Genomic DNA, 16,191 nt, shown 5'->3' on the forward strand with positions numbered 1-16,191 from the left:
GGAATAACAACTTACCAGAGCAGAGACTCACAAACCGAAATCTCCTTGGAAACCAGTGCCAGGGTAGGGAAAGCTGAACTACATAATTGACGAATTTCTGGAGGCTCAGTGTAGACAACTCCAAGAGTTAAAAACTCCAGGGAAACCCAGTCATGGGGGAGCACAACAATTTTGTGAGATGTACCTCCAGGAGCTTGACCACAGTCTGGCCAAAACTCACACAAAAAGAAACAGACGATCTGAATAGGCCTATAGCTATTAAAGAAATTGAATCAATAATTAATAACCTTCCAAAACAGAAAATGTAAGGCCCAGATGGGTTCACTGGTGAATTCTACCAAACTCGTAAGGAAGAAACTATACCATTTCTCTACAATCTCTTTTATAGGGTAGAAGCAGGAGGAATCCTAACTCATTCTATGAGGCCAGGATTACTCTAACATCAAAACCAGACACAGATATTATAAGAAAAAAAACTACAAACCAATCTCTCTCATGCACATTGATGCAAAAATCCTCAATAAAATTTTAGCATATCAAATACAAAAAAGTATAAAAAGAATTATACACTATGACCAAGTGGGATTTATCATGGGTATGCAAGGCAGCTCAACATTCAAAAACCAATTAATGTAATCAATCTCATCAGACTTGAAAAAAAAATCACATCGTCATATCAATAGATGCAGAAAAAGCATTTGACAAAATCTAACACCCTTTCACGATAAAAACTCTCAGTAAGGGCCGCCCCGAGGTCTAGTGGTTAAGTTCAGCGCTTTCCACTTTGGAAGCCCGGGTTCAGTTCCCGGGCATGGACATATACCACTCAATGGCAGCCATGCTTTCGTGGCAACCCACATACAAAACAGAGGAAGATTGGCACAGATGTTAGCTCAGGGCGAATGTTCCTCAAGCAAAAAGAGGAAGATTACCAATGGATGTTAGCTCAGTGTGAATCTTGCTCAGCAAAAAAACAAAAAACCAGAATGTAAGCAGGGGAGAGAAGTCAAGATGGCAGCATAGGCAGACTCTGAACTCACCTCCTCCCACAGACACAGCCAATTTACAACTACTCGTGGAAAAATTACCCGAGAGAGAACTGAAAACTGGATAAGAGGAACTCCTGCAACAAATGACAATCCTAATAGAGGTGGAAGAGGCAGAAACTCCCTTCTGGAGAGAAAAAATGCCACCTTCACAAGCTGCCAGCTTCATGGCTGCCCAGGAGCAGCCAACAGGTCTGCAGCCCTCCCTGGAGGAGCAGGCCCCTGAGCCGGGAGCGCTCCCACTGTGGGCGTTTTGTGGACCCAGCACAATCGAGACGAGTGGCGTAATATCTGACTTGGCCTGCTACTAAAACATTGCGGAGTACTCCCAGAAAAGCTGGTTCACAAAGACACTAAAACCGGCTCCTGAAGGGCCCACACACAAATTCACCCATTTCAGAAAGCAACCTAAAATCACGAGAAAGAAAGGTGCACAGTGCTTTGGTGAAAAGAGACTCACCTGATAGAGTCTGAGTGCATCTCAGTGAGAGGTGAGACCTCTCCAGGGACTGGGACATTGGTGGCGGCCATCGTTGTGGCCTGGTGTGGGCGTGCTGACACAGACACTGGCAGACACCATTGGAATTCTCCCAGGGGCCTGCTAGCCCAGGGTCTGCCCCACTCACTACAGCACGGATTTAATCCAGCTCAGCCAGGGCAGGCAGCCCATGCTAGAGACTGGCCGCATCCAACAAGCAGCCCTCAGGCAACTTGTGGGCCTGCACAGATTGGTGACTGGATTCTCTGCAGCCTGGCAACTGGGCCCATTTCAGTGGGGCAGGGCATGCACAAGGACCAGGTGGAGAGTATGGGGCGGTGGTGGAGTGTGTGGGGCTCCCGCCATGGAGAGATCGGGTCCACTTCAGGAGGTTGGGGTGGCCAAACGGGGCAGGACTGTGTTGACTGTGTGTGTGGACCTGTGGGCGGTGGGGCTTGTCAGCTGTAGAAGACTTGTGCTTCTCAAAGACCCACAGAGGGGGTTCACCCAACCTTCCACAGCCTGAAACAATTGGGTGCTCCCATGCCTGAGGCCAGCCCCACCCAGGTGCAATCCTCAGAGAGCTGACAAGAGACCTAAAGGCTTGAGGCTTATAGCAATTGTAAGCCCCTGAGCCTAACAACCTGCCACGCTGGGGGCCTACTCACTTAATAGAAATACGGCAACAGGAACGTGCTATTAGACCTTGCAGCCAACTGTGCTGAGGCTCCCCACACCCAATAAAGAGACTGAAGGGCCCACAACAACTACAAGCAGCTGAGCATTACAACAGCTGGCCAGGAGCATAGCTCAGCCTCCCTGGGCACCTACAGGGAGAGCAAACATGCCACAACAGAAGGACACACATAGCCCACATAGGCATCACTCCTGGAACATTCAGAACCGAGGGAAGCACACTGCGGGCCTCATAAGGCATCACTTACATAAGGTCACCTATCCAAGAGCAGGAGACTCAGCTGACCTACCTAACACATAGACACAAGCACAGCGAAAGAGGCAAAATGAGGAGGCAAAGGAATACATTCCAAGTAAGGGAACAGGACAAAACCCCAGAAAAGGAACTAAGTGAAACAGAAATGAGCAACCTACCTGACAGAGAGTTCAAACAAAGAGTGTTAAGGATGCTCACTTATCCTAGGAGAAGAATGGATGAATTCAGTGAGAATGTCAACAAAGAAATGGAAGATATAAAAAAGAACCAATCAGAAATGAAGAATACAATACTGGAAATGAAAAATTCACTAGAGGGACTCAAAAGCAGAGTAGAGGATACAGAAGAACAGATCTGCCAGCTGGACGAAAGACTAGAAGAAATCACCCAAGCTGAGCAGGTAAAAGAAAAAAGTATTAAAAAGAGTGAGGACAGTCTAAGGGACCTCTGGGACAACAGCAAGCGCACTAACATCCATGTTATAGGTGTCCCAGAAGGAGAAGAGCGAGACAAAGGGGCAGAGAATCTATTTGAAAAAATAATAGATGAAAACTTCCCTAACCTAAGGAAGGAAACAGACATCCAGGTACAGGAAGCACAGAAAGCCCCAAACAAGATAAACCCAAAGAGGCCCACACCAAGACACATCATAATCAAAATGTCCAGAATTAAAGATAAAGAGAGAATCCTAAAAGCCGCAAGAGAAAGACAAGTTACATACAAAGGAAACCCCATAAGGCTATCAGCTGACTTCTCAGCAGAAACCTTACAGGCTAGAAGAGAGTGGCACAATGTATTTCAAGTGCTAAAAGGAAAAAACTTACAGCCAAGAACATTCTACTCGGCAAGGTTATCATTCAAAATGGAAGGAGAGATAACAAGTTTCCCAGACAAGCAAAAGTTAAAGTAGTTTGTCACCAAGAAACCAGTACTACGAGAAATGCTAAAGGGACTTATTTAAGGGGAAAAGAGAAGACCACAAATAGGAAAAATTATCTATTTCCAGGACAAGAGGGTAATGGATACAAATGCACAAAAAAGAGGTTAGATATGATATCAAAAACATAAAATGTGGGAGGAGGGGAGTTAAAGAGTAGAGCTTTCAGACAGAGGTCAAACTAAAGAGACCATCAATTCTGTATGTGTACCCCATGGTAATCACAAACCAGAAACCTATAATACACAAAAAACTAAGAGAAAGGAACCCAAACACAATACTAAAGAAACCCATCAAACCACAAGGGAAGAGAGCAAGAGAAGAAGAAAGGAACAGAGAAGGACTACTAAAACATTGAGGAAAAAAAAAAGTTTAAAAATGGCAGAAAGTACATACTTATCAATAGCTATTTTAAACATCAATGGACTAAATGCTCCAATTAAAAGGCACAGGGTGGCTGACTGGATAAAAAAACAAGACCCATATATAGGCTGCATACAAGAGACATACTTCAGACCTAAAGACACTCACAAACTGAAAGTGAAGGGATGGAAAAAGATACTCCAGGCAAATGGCAATGAAAAGAAAGCTAGGGTAGCAATACTCATATCAGACAAAACAGACTTTAAAAGAAAAACTGTAAAAAGAGACAAAGAAGGGCATTACATAATGATCAAGGGAACAATCCAACAAGAGGATATAACACTTGTAAATATCTATGCACCCAACGTAGGAGCACCTAAATATATAAATCAATTATTAACAGACATAAAAAGAGAAATAGACAGTAACACAATAATAGTAGGGGACTTTAACACTCCACTTACACCAATGGATAGATCATCCAAACAGAAGATCAATAAGGAAACACTGGCCTTAAATGACACACAAGAACAGATGGACCTAGTAGATATATACAGAACATTCCATCCAAAAACCTCAAATGCACATGGAACATTCTCCAGGATTGATCACATATTAGGCCACAAAACAAGTCTACATAAATTTAAGAAGACTGAAGTAATACCAAGCATCTTTTCTGACCACAGTGGTATGAAACTAGAAATCAACTATAGGAAGAAAATCAGAAAAGCAACAAATATGTGGAGATTAAACAAAATGCTACTGAACAACGATTGGGTCAATGAAGAAATCAAAGGAGAAATCAAAAAATACCTGGAGACAAATGAAAATGAAAATACGACAGGCCAGAATTGATGGGATACACCAAAAGCGGTTCTAAGAGGGAAGTTTATAGCAATACAGGCCTATCTCAACAAACAAGAAACACCTCAAATAAACAATCTAACAATGCACCTAAAGGAACTGGAAAAAGAAAAACAAACAAAGCCCAAAATCAGCAGAAGGGAAATAATAAAAATCAGAGCAGAAAAAGATGAAATAGAGACTAAAAAAACAATAGAAAAAGTTAATAAAAACAAGAGCTGGTTCTTTGAAAAGATAAACAAAATTGACAAACTTTTAGCTAGACTCACCAAGAAAGAAAGAGAGAAGGCTCAAATAAGTAAAATCAGAAATGAGAAAGGAGAAATTACAACAGACACCTCAGAAATACAAAAGATTATAAGAATACTATGAAAAGCTATATGCCAACAAATTCGACAATCTGGAAGAAATGGGTAAATTCTTAGAATCATACAACCTTCCAAAACTGGATAAGGAAGAAATAGAGAATTTGAATAGACCAATCACCAGTAAGCAGATCGAAACAGTAATCAAAAACCTCCCCAAAAATAAAAGTCCAGGACCAGACGGCTTCCCTGGTGAATTCTACCAAACATCAAAGAAGATTTAATACCTATCCTTCTCAAACTCTTCCAAAAAATTGAGGAGCGGGGGGGAGCTCCCTAACTCATTCTACAAAGCCGACATTACCCTGATACCAAAACCAGACAAGGACAACACAAAAAAAAGAAAATTACAGGCCAGTATCACTGATGAACATCAATGCAAAAATCCTCAACAAAATACTAGCAAATCGCATACAACAATACATTAAAAAGATTATACACCATGATCAAGTGGGAATTATTCCAGGTATGCAGGGATAGTTCAACATTCGCAAATCAATCAACGTTGCTGGAAGAAACTGAAGAAGACACAAAGAAATGGAAAGATATTCTGAGCTCTTGGATTGGAAGAATTAATATAGTTAAGATGTCCATACTTCCTAAAGAAATCTATAGATTCAATGCAATCCCTATCAAAGTTCCAACAACATTTTTCATAGAAATAGAACAAAGAATCCTAAAATTTATATGGAACAACAAAAGACCCCCAATAGCTAAAGGAATCCTGAGAACAAAGAAAAAGGCTGGAGGTATCACACTCCCTGATTTCAAAATATACTACAAAGCTATAGTAACCAAAACAGCATGGTACTGGCACAAAAGCAGACACGCAGATCAATGGAATAGAATTGGAAGCCCAGAAATAAACCCACACATCTATGAACAGCTAATCTTCGACAAAGGAGCCAAGAACATACAATGGAGAAAAGAAAGTGTCTTCAACAAATGGTGCTGGGAAAACTGGACAGCCACACACAAAAAAATGAAAGTAGACCATTAACTTACACCATACACAAAAATTAACTCAAAACGGATTAAAGACTTGAATATGAGACCTGAAACCATGAAACTTCTAGAAGAAAACATAGGCAGTACGCTCCTTGACATCGGTCTTAGCAACATATTTTCAAGCACCATGTCTGACCGGGCAAGAGAAACAACAGAAAAAAATAAACAAATGGGACTACATCAAACTAAAAAGCTGCACAGCAAAGGAAACCATCAACAAAACGAAAAGACAACCCAACAACTGGCAGAAGATATTTGCAAACCATACATCTGATAGGGGTTAATCTCCAAAATATATAAAGAACTCATGCGTCTCAACAACAAAAAAACTATCAAGCCAATTAAAAAATGGGCAAAAGACCAGAACAGACATTTCTCCAATGAAGATATAGAGATGGCCAACGGGCACATGAAAAGATGTTCAACATCATTAACTATCAGGGAAATGCAAATCAAAACTACAATGAGATATTATCTCACGCCCGTCAGAATGGCTATAATTAACAAGACAGGAAACAAGTGTTGGAGAGGATGTGGAGAGAAGGGAACTCTCATACACTGCTGTTGGGAGTGCAAACTGGTACAGCCACTACGGAAAACAGTATGGAGATTCCTCAAAAAATTAAGGATAGAACTACCATACGATCCAGCTATTCCACTGCTGGGTATTTATCCAAAGAACTTGAAAACACCAATGCGTAAAGATACATGCACCCCTGTGTTCACTGCAGCATTATTCACAATAGTGAAGACTTGGAAGCAACCTAAGTGTCCATCAAGGAACGAATGGATAAAGAAGATGTGGTATATATACACAATGGAATACTACTCAGCCATAAGAAACGGTGAAATCCAGCCATTTGTGACAACCTGGATGGACATTGAGGGTATTACGCAAAGTGAAATACGTCAGAGGGAGAAGGTCAAATACTGTATGATCTCACTCATTAAGTAGTAGATAATAACAACAACAAACAAACACATAGAGACAGAGATTGGATTGGTGGTTACCAGAGGGGAAGGGGGGAGGGAGGAGGGTGAAAGGGATAATTAGGCACACGTGTGTGGTGATGGATTGTAATTAGTATTTGGGTGGTGAACATGAGAACATGATGTAATCCATGAAGAAATAGAAGTATAATGATGTGCACCTGAAATTTATGCAATGTTATAAACAAATGTTACTGCAATAAACAAAAAATTAAAAAAAAAAACAAAAAAACAAAAACCACCTCTCAGTAAATTAGAAATACAGTCACATGTTGCTTAACAACGGGGACACGTTCTGAGAAACATGTTGTTAAGCGATTTTGTTGCTATGTGAACATCACGGAGTGTACTCACACAAACCTAGATGTATAGCCTACTACACACCTAGGCTGTATAGTACTAATCTTATAGGACCACCATCATATAGGCGGTCCATCATCGACTGAAACGTCATTATGCAGCACACGACTGTATAGAGAACTCTCTCAATTTCATAAAGAATATTTACAAAAACCCTACAGATAACATACTTAATGCTGAGAAACTTGAAACTTTCCCACTAAGATTAGGTACACGGCAAGGATGTCCCCTCTCACCACTCCTATTCAACATCATACTGAAAGTCCTAGCTAATTCAATCAGACAAGAAAGGAAATAAAAGGTATACAGATTGGGAAGGAAGAAACAAAACTCCCTTTGTTCACAGACGACATAATTGTCTATGTAGAAAATCTGAAAGAACAAATAAAAAACCTCCTGGAACTAATAAGCAATTATAGCCAGGTTGCAGGGTACAGGTTAATATAGAAAAGTCCGTTGCTTTCCTATATACCAGCAATGAACAAATGGAATGTGAAATTAAAAACACAATACCCTTTACAGTAGCACTCCCCAAAATGAAATACTTACATATAAATCTAACAAAATATACACAAGATCTACATGAAGAAAACTACAGAACTTGGATGAAAGAAATCAAAAAAGAACTAAATAAATGGAGAGACACTCCATGTTCGTGGAAAGGAAGATTCAACATTGTCAAGATGTCAGTCTTCCAAACTTGATCTATAGTTTCAATGCAATTCTAGTCAAAATCCTAGTAAGTTATCCTGTGGATATTGACAAGCTGATTCTAAAGTTTATATGGAGAGGCAAAACAGTCAGAACAGCCAACTGACACAGAACAATGTGTCAGTGTGGGCTCAGCATTGAAGGAGAAAAACAAAAGCAGAGGACTGACACTACCTGACTTCCAGACTTACTATAAAGCTACAGTAATGAAGGTAGTGTGATATTGGTAAAAGAACAGAGAAACAGATGAATAGAACAAAATAGAGAGCCCAGAAATAAATCCACCTAAATATAGCCAACTGATCTTTGACAAAGGAGCAAAGGCAATACAATGGAGCAAAGAAAAGTTTCTTCCACAAATGATGTTCTAACAACTGGACATCCATGTGCAAAAAAATGAATCTAGACACAGACGTTACACACTTCACAAAAATTAACTCAAAATGGATCATAGACCTAAATATAAAATACAAAACTATAAAACTTCTGGAAGATAACACAGGAGAAAACCTAGGTGACCTTGCGTATGGAGATGCCCTTTTAGAAACACAAAAGATGACATCCATGAAAGAAATAATTGATAAAATGGACTTCATTAAAATTAAAAATTTCTGCTCTGCAAAAGACAATGTCAAGAGAATGAGAAGATAAGCCACAGAATGGAAGAAAATATTTGCAAACACACATCTGATAAAGGACTATTATCCAAAATACACGAAGAACTCTTAAAATTCAACAATAAGAAAACAAAAAACTTGATTAAAAACTGGGCCCAAAACCTTAGCAGCCACCTTACCAAAGAAGATACACAGATGGCAGATAAGCACATGAAAAGACGTTCCATAGGGAACTGCAAAATTAAAACAATGAGATATTGCTATGCACTTATTAGAATGGCTAAAATCTACAGCACTGATAACACCAAATATTGATGAGGATGTGGAGCAACAGGAATTCTCATTTGCTGCTGCTAGGAATGCAAATGAAACAGCCACTGTAGAAGAAAGTTTGGTCGCTTTTTACAAAACTAAACATACGGGGCGAGCCTGGTGGTGCAGTGGTTAAGTTTGCATGCTCTGCTTCGGTGGCCCAGGGTTTGCCGGTTCAGATCCTGGGCGCAGACCTACTCATAGCTCACCAAGCCAGGCTGAGGCGGCGTCCCACATAGAAGAACTAGAAGGACCTACAACTAGGATATACAACTATGTACTGGGGCTTTGGGGAGAAACGGAAAAAGAGGAAGATTGGCAACAGATGTTAGCTCAGAGCCAATCTTCCTCAAAAAAAAAAAAAAACCACACCAAAAAACAAAAAAACAAAACTAAACATACTTTACCATATGATCCAGCAATGGTGCTCCTTGGTATTTACCCAAAGAAGTTGAAAACTTATGTCCAAACAAAAACTTGCACATGAGTGTTTGTAGCAGCTTTATTTATAAGTGCCAAAACTTGGAAGCAACCAAGATGTCCTTCGCTAAGTGAATGAATGAATAAACTGTGGTACATCCAGACAATGGAATATTATTCAGTGCTAAAAAGAAATGAGCTATCAAGTCATGAAAGACAAGGAGTAACCTAAAATGCATATTACTCAGTAAAAGAAGCCAATCTGAAAAGGCTACATACTGTATGATTCCAACTACATGACATTCTGGAAAAAGCAAAGAGACCAAAAAGATCAGTAGTTGCCCAGGCTTGGAGGGAGAAGGGATGAACAGGTAGAGGATTTTCAGGGCAGTGAAAATACTCTGTATGATACTATAATGATGGATACTTGTCATTACAGTATTTGTCCAAACCCACAGAATGTACAACAGGCAGACTGAACCCTAATGTAAACCACAAACTTTGGGTCATTATGATGTGTCAGTGTGGGCTCAGCAATTATAACAAATGTACCACTCCGGTTAGGGATGTTGATAACAGAGGAGGCCATGCACGTGTGGTGCAGGAGATATGTGGGAGACTTTCCTCTCAATTTTGTTCTGAACCTAAAACCGCTCTAAAAAAATAGTCTTAAAAAAATAACATAACAAACCCATAACATGTTAACATAAATAACATTTTTATTTTTAAAAACCTACATTTTCCTAAACAAAAAATAAAATTAATCAGAAGAACGTCACTGTTTTACATTTTTACAAATCTCTTTAATGTCTGCAGATATCACACATCATGTAGCCTCTGAAAAACCCCACTACACCTTGAACCACCCCAGCTGAAGATCAAGACACCGGGGAGCACAGGCAAATTAAACCTGATATACCCTCACAGAATTACTAACTTGCAGAATCATGAGCATAAAAAAAGGTTGTTGTTGTACACCAATAAGTTTTGGGGTCATCTGTTACTACTGAGGGAGGTAATCCTCCATAGAAGCCCCAAGTATCCCTGCACATTCTTGCTGGGTGTGTCAAGAATGCCAAACCCTGACCAATCTTTACCTGGGCCATTTCTTAGGAGTGTGTTTGCAGCTAGCAACCTTGAAGGACAAGTAACATTTTCCTCTAGGACAAAATGTAGTCTTACCATAAAAGGGGTAAACTCCCCAAACTCATTGTTTCTCAGATGTGTGCACATTATCCACATAAATCCCTCTGTGTTGCCTCTGTGGGACGTTGTGGGAATGGGGGTGGGGGGAGCGGGGAGGGGCTGCAGCACTAGAAGAACTGACACAATATGATGTTCATGTTGCTTGCTGTGCTATGAATAATAAAGTCCTTTGTCTCTGACCCAGGAGTCTTGTGTCTTCTGTCAGCATCCATGAAGCAGTAACAGGCTAACTTATTTCTTAGTTTACAAGGTAAAATCTCAGACCCCTCACAATTCTTGACAGGTACAGAGCAATAGATAACTGGAACATATTCCATATGTCCTTTCTGTATTTTCTACCTTTTGCCTCATTGTGTTTCATTCTAAATATTTTCTTCTGAGCTATATTCCAATCCACTAATTCTTTCTTTATTTTGGTCTTACTTTCTGTTAAAATATGTCCAATGAGTTCTTATTTAAGGTATGGTATTTTTCAGTCTTAGAATTTCCATTTGGTTCTTTCTTTACCTACCTACCTATCTCTCTATTTCAGTTTTCTACTGAAATTTTCAAACCTGTCTCTTTTTTTCATCAACATAATTATGTTTAGTTATTTTAAAGACCATGAACAATAATTCCATTATTAGAATTCTCTGTGGATATTTCTATTGTCTGTTGTTTCCTCTTCATTTTTGGTCACACTGTCTCTTCCTTATGCCTTTTTTTTTTTTTGGTGAGGAAGACTAGCCCTGAGCTAACATTTAATGCCAATTCTCCTCTTTTTTCTTGAGGAAGATTGGCCCTGGGCTAACATCCGTGCCCATCTTCCTTTACTTATATGGGACTTATAAGTAGTGCGTTGGTGCGCGCCCAGGATCCGAAACTGCAAACCCTGGGCCGCCAAAGCGGAGCGTGCACACTTAACCACTGCGTCACCAGGCTGGCCCCATCCTTACATCTTTTTAAATTCAGTGCATGATATTGCATATAAAAAATTTAGAGGTAATTTAAGACTTAGGGTAATGTCACCTTCCTCCAAAGAGAATTAAGATTTACTTCTAGCAAGCAGCTTGAGGTACTAAAGTCACAGACCACCTTATTCTAATCATTGACTGAGATATTTCAAAGTTGGGATTTATTTCTAAAGTATAGCACTTTGGGGTTCCAACTTAAGCACAGAGAGTTTACCAGGACCAATCCTCCAACCTTGGTGATCTGCAAACACCTATTTTTGTTTTTCTAGCCTTATAAAAAATTTTTATTGTATAAGTTTAAGGCATATAGCTTTATAATTCAACATCTGTATATACTACAAGGTGATCACCACTGTAAGTCTAGTCATCATATATCACCATACAGTTGACCCCTTTCACCCACTTCACCCACCCCCTAATCCCCTTACCCTCTGGTGTCCACTAATTCATTTTCTGTTTCTATGACTTTTTGTTTTATTTTGTTTTTTTCATTTGTTTTTTTTAGATTTCACATATGAGTGAAATCATACGGTATTAGACTTTATCCATCTGACTTATTTCACTTAGCATAATACCCTCAAAGTCCATCCATGGTGTCGCAAATGGCAAGATTTCATTCTTTTTTATGGCTGAGTAGTATTCCATTCTATAAATAGACACAGCATATCTTCTTTATCCATTCATCCACCTGTGGACCCTTGGGTTACTTTTATATTTTGGCTATTGTAAATAATGCTGCAAGGAACATAGGTGTGCATATATCTTTTCAAATTAGTGTTTTCATGTTCTTTGGATAAATACCCAGAAGTGGAATTGCTGGATCATATGGTAGTTATATTTTAAATTTCTTGAGAGTCGTCCTTACTGTTTTCTGTAGTGGCTGCACCAATTTACATTCCCACCAACAGTGCACAAGGGTTCCCTTTTCTCCACATCCTTGCCAATACCCGCTATTTCTTGTCTTTTTGATAATAGCCATTCTGACAGGTGTGAGATGGTATCTCATTGTCGTTTTGATATGTATTTCCCCGAAGATCAGTGATGTTGAGCATCTTTTCATGTGCCTATTGGCCATGAGAAGTGCCTATTCAGTTCCTCTGCCCTTTTTTTTTTTTTTTTTGGTGAGGAAGATTAGCCCTGAGCTAACATCTGTTGCCAATCCTCCCTTTTTGCTGAGGAAGATTGGCCCTGGGCTAACATCCATGTCCATCTTCATCTACTTTATACGTGGGACGTCTGCCACAGCACGGCTTAATAAGTGGTGCCTAGGTCTGCGCCCAGGATCCGAACTGGTGAACCCCGGGCCGCTGAAGAGGAGCACGTGAACTTAACCACTACGCCACCGGGCTGGACCCTCCTCTGCCCCTTTTTTAATCAGATTGTTTGTTTTTTTGATATTGAGTTGTATGAGTTTCTTTATATATTTTGGATATTAACCCCTTATTGAATATATCATTTGCAAATATCTTCTCCCAATCAGTAGGTTCTCTTCGTTTTGTTAATGGTTTCTTTCACTGTGCAAAAGCTTTTTAGTTTGATGTAGTCCCATCTGGTACTAAAGTTACAGATCACCTTAATCTAATCATTAATTGAGCTATTTCAAAATTGGGATTTCTTTCTAAAATATAGCACTTTGGAGTTCCAACTTAAGCATAGAAGGTTTACGAGGACCAATCTCCCAACCTTGGTGAGCTATAAACACCTGTTTTAGTTTTTCCAGCCTTAAGTGTCCATCAAAATCTCTGCTCAGCTTCTGATCCACCTTTCCCAGAATCAGCAGATGCTACTAAGGGGAAAAGTAGCCTGAAATGCCAGGCCTCTCACTCTGCATTAATAGCATTCTGATACACTCAAACATATGTCTTTTATATTTTGCCCAGTTTTTCTAATTCTTTAATTGGAGTGTTAATCTAAATAATTTATACAACATTACCAAAAGTGGAACTCCTCCAAAACAGATTTAATGTGTTTAATATTTAAGGGTTTTAGAAGTTTTATTTTTTCCCTTTTCTCCATTATGGGTCAGACCCATACAATACTGTTTTCAAAATACGCATTCTACCAAATATCTTTAAAGGTAATGTGTATTTTCAAATAAACCAAAAGGATACACCTTGTTAATTATAATATCTTTATAAAATGTCATTTGCACACAAACATTTTATTTGGAGTAGTGAAGACAAAACATTCATAATAAAACAACTTTTTAAAAATATATATTTTTTTAGGGGCTGGTCCCGTGGCATAGCAGTTAAGTTCTTGCGCTCTGCTGCTGGCGGCCTGGGTTCGGATCCCAGGCGTGCGCCGACGCACCACTTGTCAGGCCATGCTGTGGGGGCGTCCCACATAAAAGGGAGGAAGATAGGCATGGATGTTAGCCCAGGGCCTGTCTTCCTCAGCAAAAAAACAGGAGGATTGGCAGATGTTAGCTCAGGGCTGATCTTCTTCACAAAAAAAAAAAAACAAAAAAAACATAAATAAAAAAATATATATTTTTAAAGAAAAAAAATATACTAAAGTAATTTCACATTTAAATTAGAAAGGAGAAGAAAAACTACATCAGCTTTCATATTCTAATACTTTACAATTCTAATTGCCTCTAAACATTTACAAACATTATCTAGGAATAAAGTGTCATTTATCATGATCCAGTGTTTTTAAAACATTCCAAACACAATATGTTTTTTTTCTTGTATTCCTTTTCCCTTGGAAAAGTATGCAATCTTACGAAGATGTGAAGTTTACTGAAAGTCTCAGAGATATATTGTGCCTGCCAACACTTACCATGAAAAATACGAAAATCAATATACGGATGAGAACCTCTTCTTTCTGATTCAAATCCTGCTCGACTCCTTACGCGTACATCTCCTATACAAAATTGAGAATAAAATATTAGTTTAGAAGGCTGCCATTTGGGAATAAGCTCCTATATGCAACAAAGGTCTATGTGGTATCATACTCATAAGTAATGGCTCACTAATGATATATATGGAATAAGCAGTTAAGAGTTAATTTATTTGAAGGGGTTTACAAATTTTCAATACTGAGTTGTATGGCTAGATGAGTTTTTTTTTAATCTACCCCTACAATAATAATAATTATTATCTAAATTTCAAAGTTAGATTTCTGAAAGACGATTCAAGTGTATGATAATCCAAGCTAATATCTCATTACTCACATGGAATTAAAAAAATCCTCAGCACAAAACTTTAAAAAGCTACAGCAAGAAGTAAATATTTATTAAGTGTCTACTCTGTGCCTAGCACTATACTACAAGCTATAGGGGTATGAAAAAATAGAAAATACATTATCTATTCTCAAGTAGCTTATAATTTTTAAAAATGTAACAGAAAAGTTAAATGTTAAAGATTTGTCTTAAATGTTTAATTTGATCAATCTTTTCCTCTCACCGACAGTGGGTATACCTAAGGCCTTTAGGCAGGTCCTAAACTTTGGTCTTTATAAGTTCAGTATTGTTTCTACATGTATCCATATGACTTTCAGATCTGCTTGTCCATACAGCAACATAACCACTGCAGCCATGTACCAGGTACTCTTTTTGTGCTCTATAGGCATTATTTTATTTAATTCTCTAACCAACTCTGAGAGAGAGGAATTGTAACCTCCATTATACAGATGCAGAAACTGAAATTTTGAGAAGTTAGGTAGCATGCCCAAACCACAAAGCTAGTGTAAAGGGTGAATCAGGATTTGAAACTAGCTCTGTTGGCTCCAAAGAAAGCACTTTTCCCACTATACAGTCAAGCGTCACTTAACAACGGGGATATGCTCTGAGAAATGTGTTGTTAGGCGATTTCATCATTGTGCAAACATCATAGAGTGTACTTACACAAACCTAGATGGTACAGCCTACTACACACCTAGGCTATATGGTACTAATCTTATGGAACCACTGTCACTTAACGTGATCCATCATTGGCTGAAATGTCGTTATACGGCACATGACTGTATTTCCACAGCCTCCAAGATCATAACCTTTAACTCTTCAGTTCCTATCCCCCTGCTCATGCAATTTCACTTGCCTAGAAGGCTTTCCTTCAAGGCTCAAGTCATCTACCACAAGTCCATCCCACAACGATTAATCACTTCTCTCATGTGGTGATTCCCTCACTCGGCAACAAATGTTTACTGAGCACCCACTACACGTCAGGCACTGGAAATATAGCAGTGAGCCAAATACATACAGTCCTTGTCTTCATGAAGTTTATCCTCTCACAGAGTGAGACAAATAATAAAACAAATAAATAATTTCATTCTATGGGTGACGGTAATAAGTAACATGGAGAAAACTAAAGCAAGGTGAGAGGAATAGGGAGGGAGGAGTGATTCATTAGTCTGGTCACAGAAGGCCTCATTGAAAAGGAGGCATTTGAGCAGGGACCTGAAAGAAGTGAGGCAGTGAGCCATATGGCTATCTGGAGGAAAAGGTTTCCAGGCATAACGAAGAGCAAGTATAAATACCCTGAGAGGGGAACACGCTTGGCATATTCAAGGTCAAGCAAAGACACCAGCATGGCTGGAGTAAGGTGAGTGAGAGGAACCGGTGAGAGGTGAGGTCAGAGAGGTGGTAGGGCTAGATCATGCCGAA

General features: G+C 39.2%; 1 protein-coding gene across 5 annotated transcripts in view; it reads right to left on the minus strand.

The window, feature by feature from the left end:
• PDE7A (phosphodiesterase 7A) overlaps positions 1–16,191 on the minus strand; it is a 122,422-nt gene that overhangs the window by 43,299 nt on the left and 62,932 nt on the right. For all 5 annotated transcript variants that reach the window (XM_058528791.1, XM_058528792.1, XM_058528787.1 and 2 more), the window contains one exon: positions 14,367–14,450. In XM_058528791.1, the coding sequence (XP_058384774.1) occupies positions 14,367–14,450 (84 nt within the window). The remainder of the gene's footprint in view (positions 1–14,366; positions 14,451–16,191) is intronic.

The sequence above is a fragment of the Diceros bicornis genome, chromosome 33 (genome assembly GCF_020826845.1).
Source record: "Diceros bicornis minor isolate mBicDic1 chromosome 33, mDicBic1.mat.cur, whole genome shotgun sequence".
Taxonomy (NCBI): Eukaryota; Metazoa; Chordata; class Mammalia; order Perissodactyla; family Rhinocerotidae; genus Diceros; species Diceros bicornis.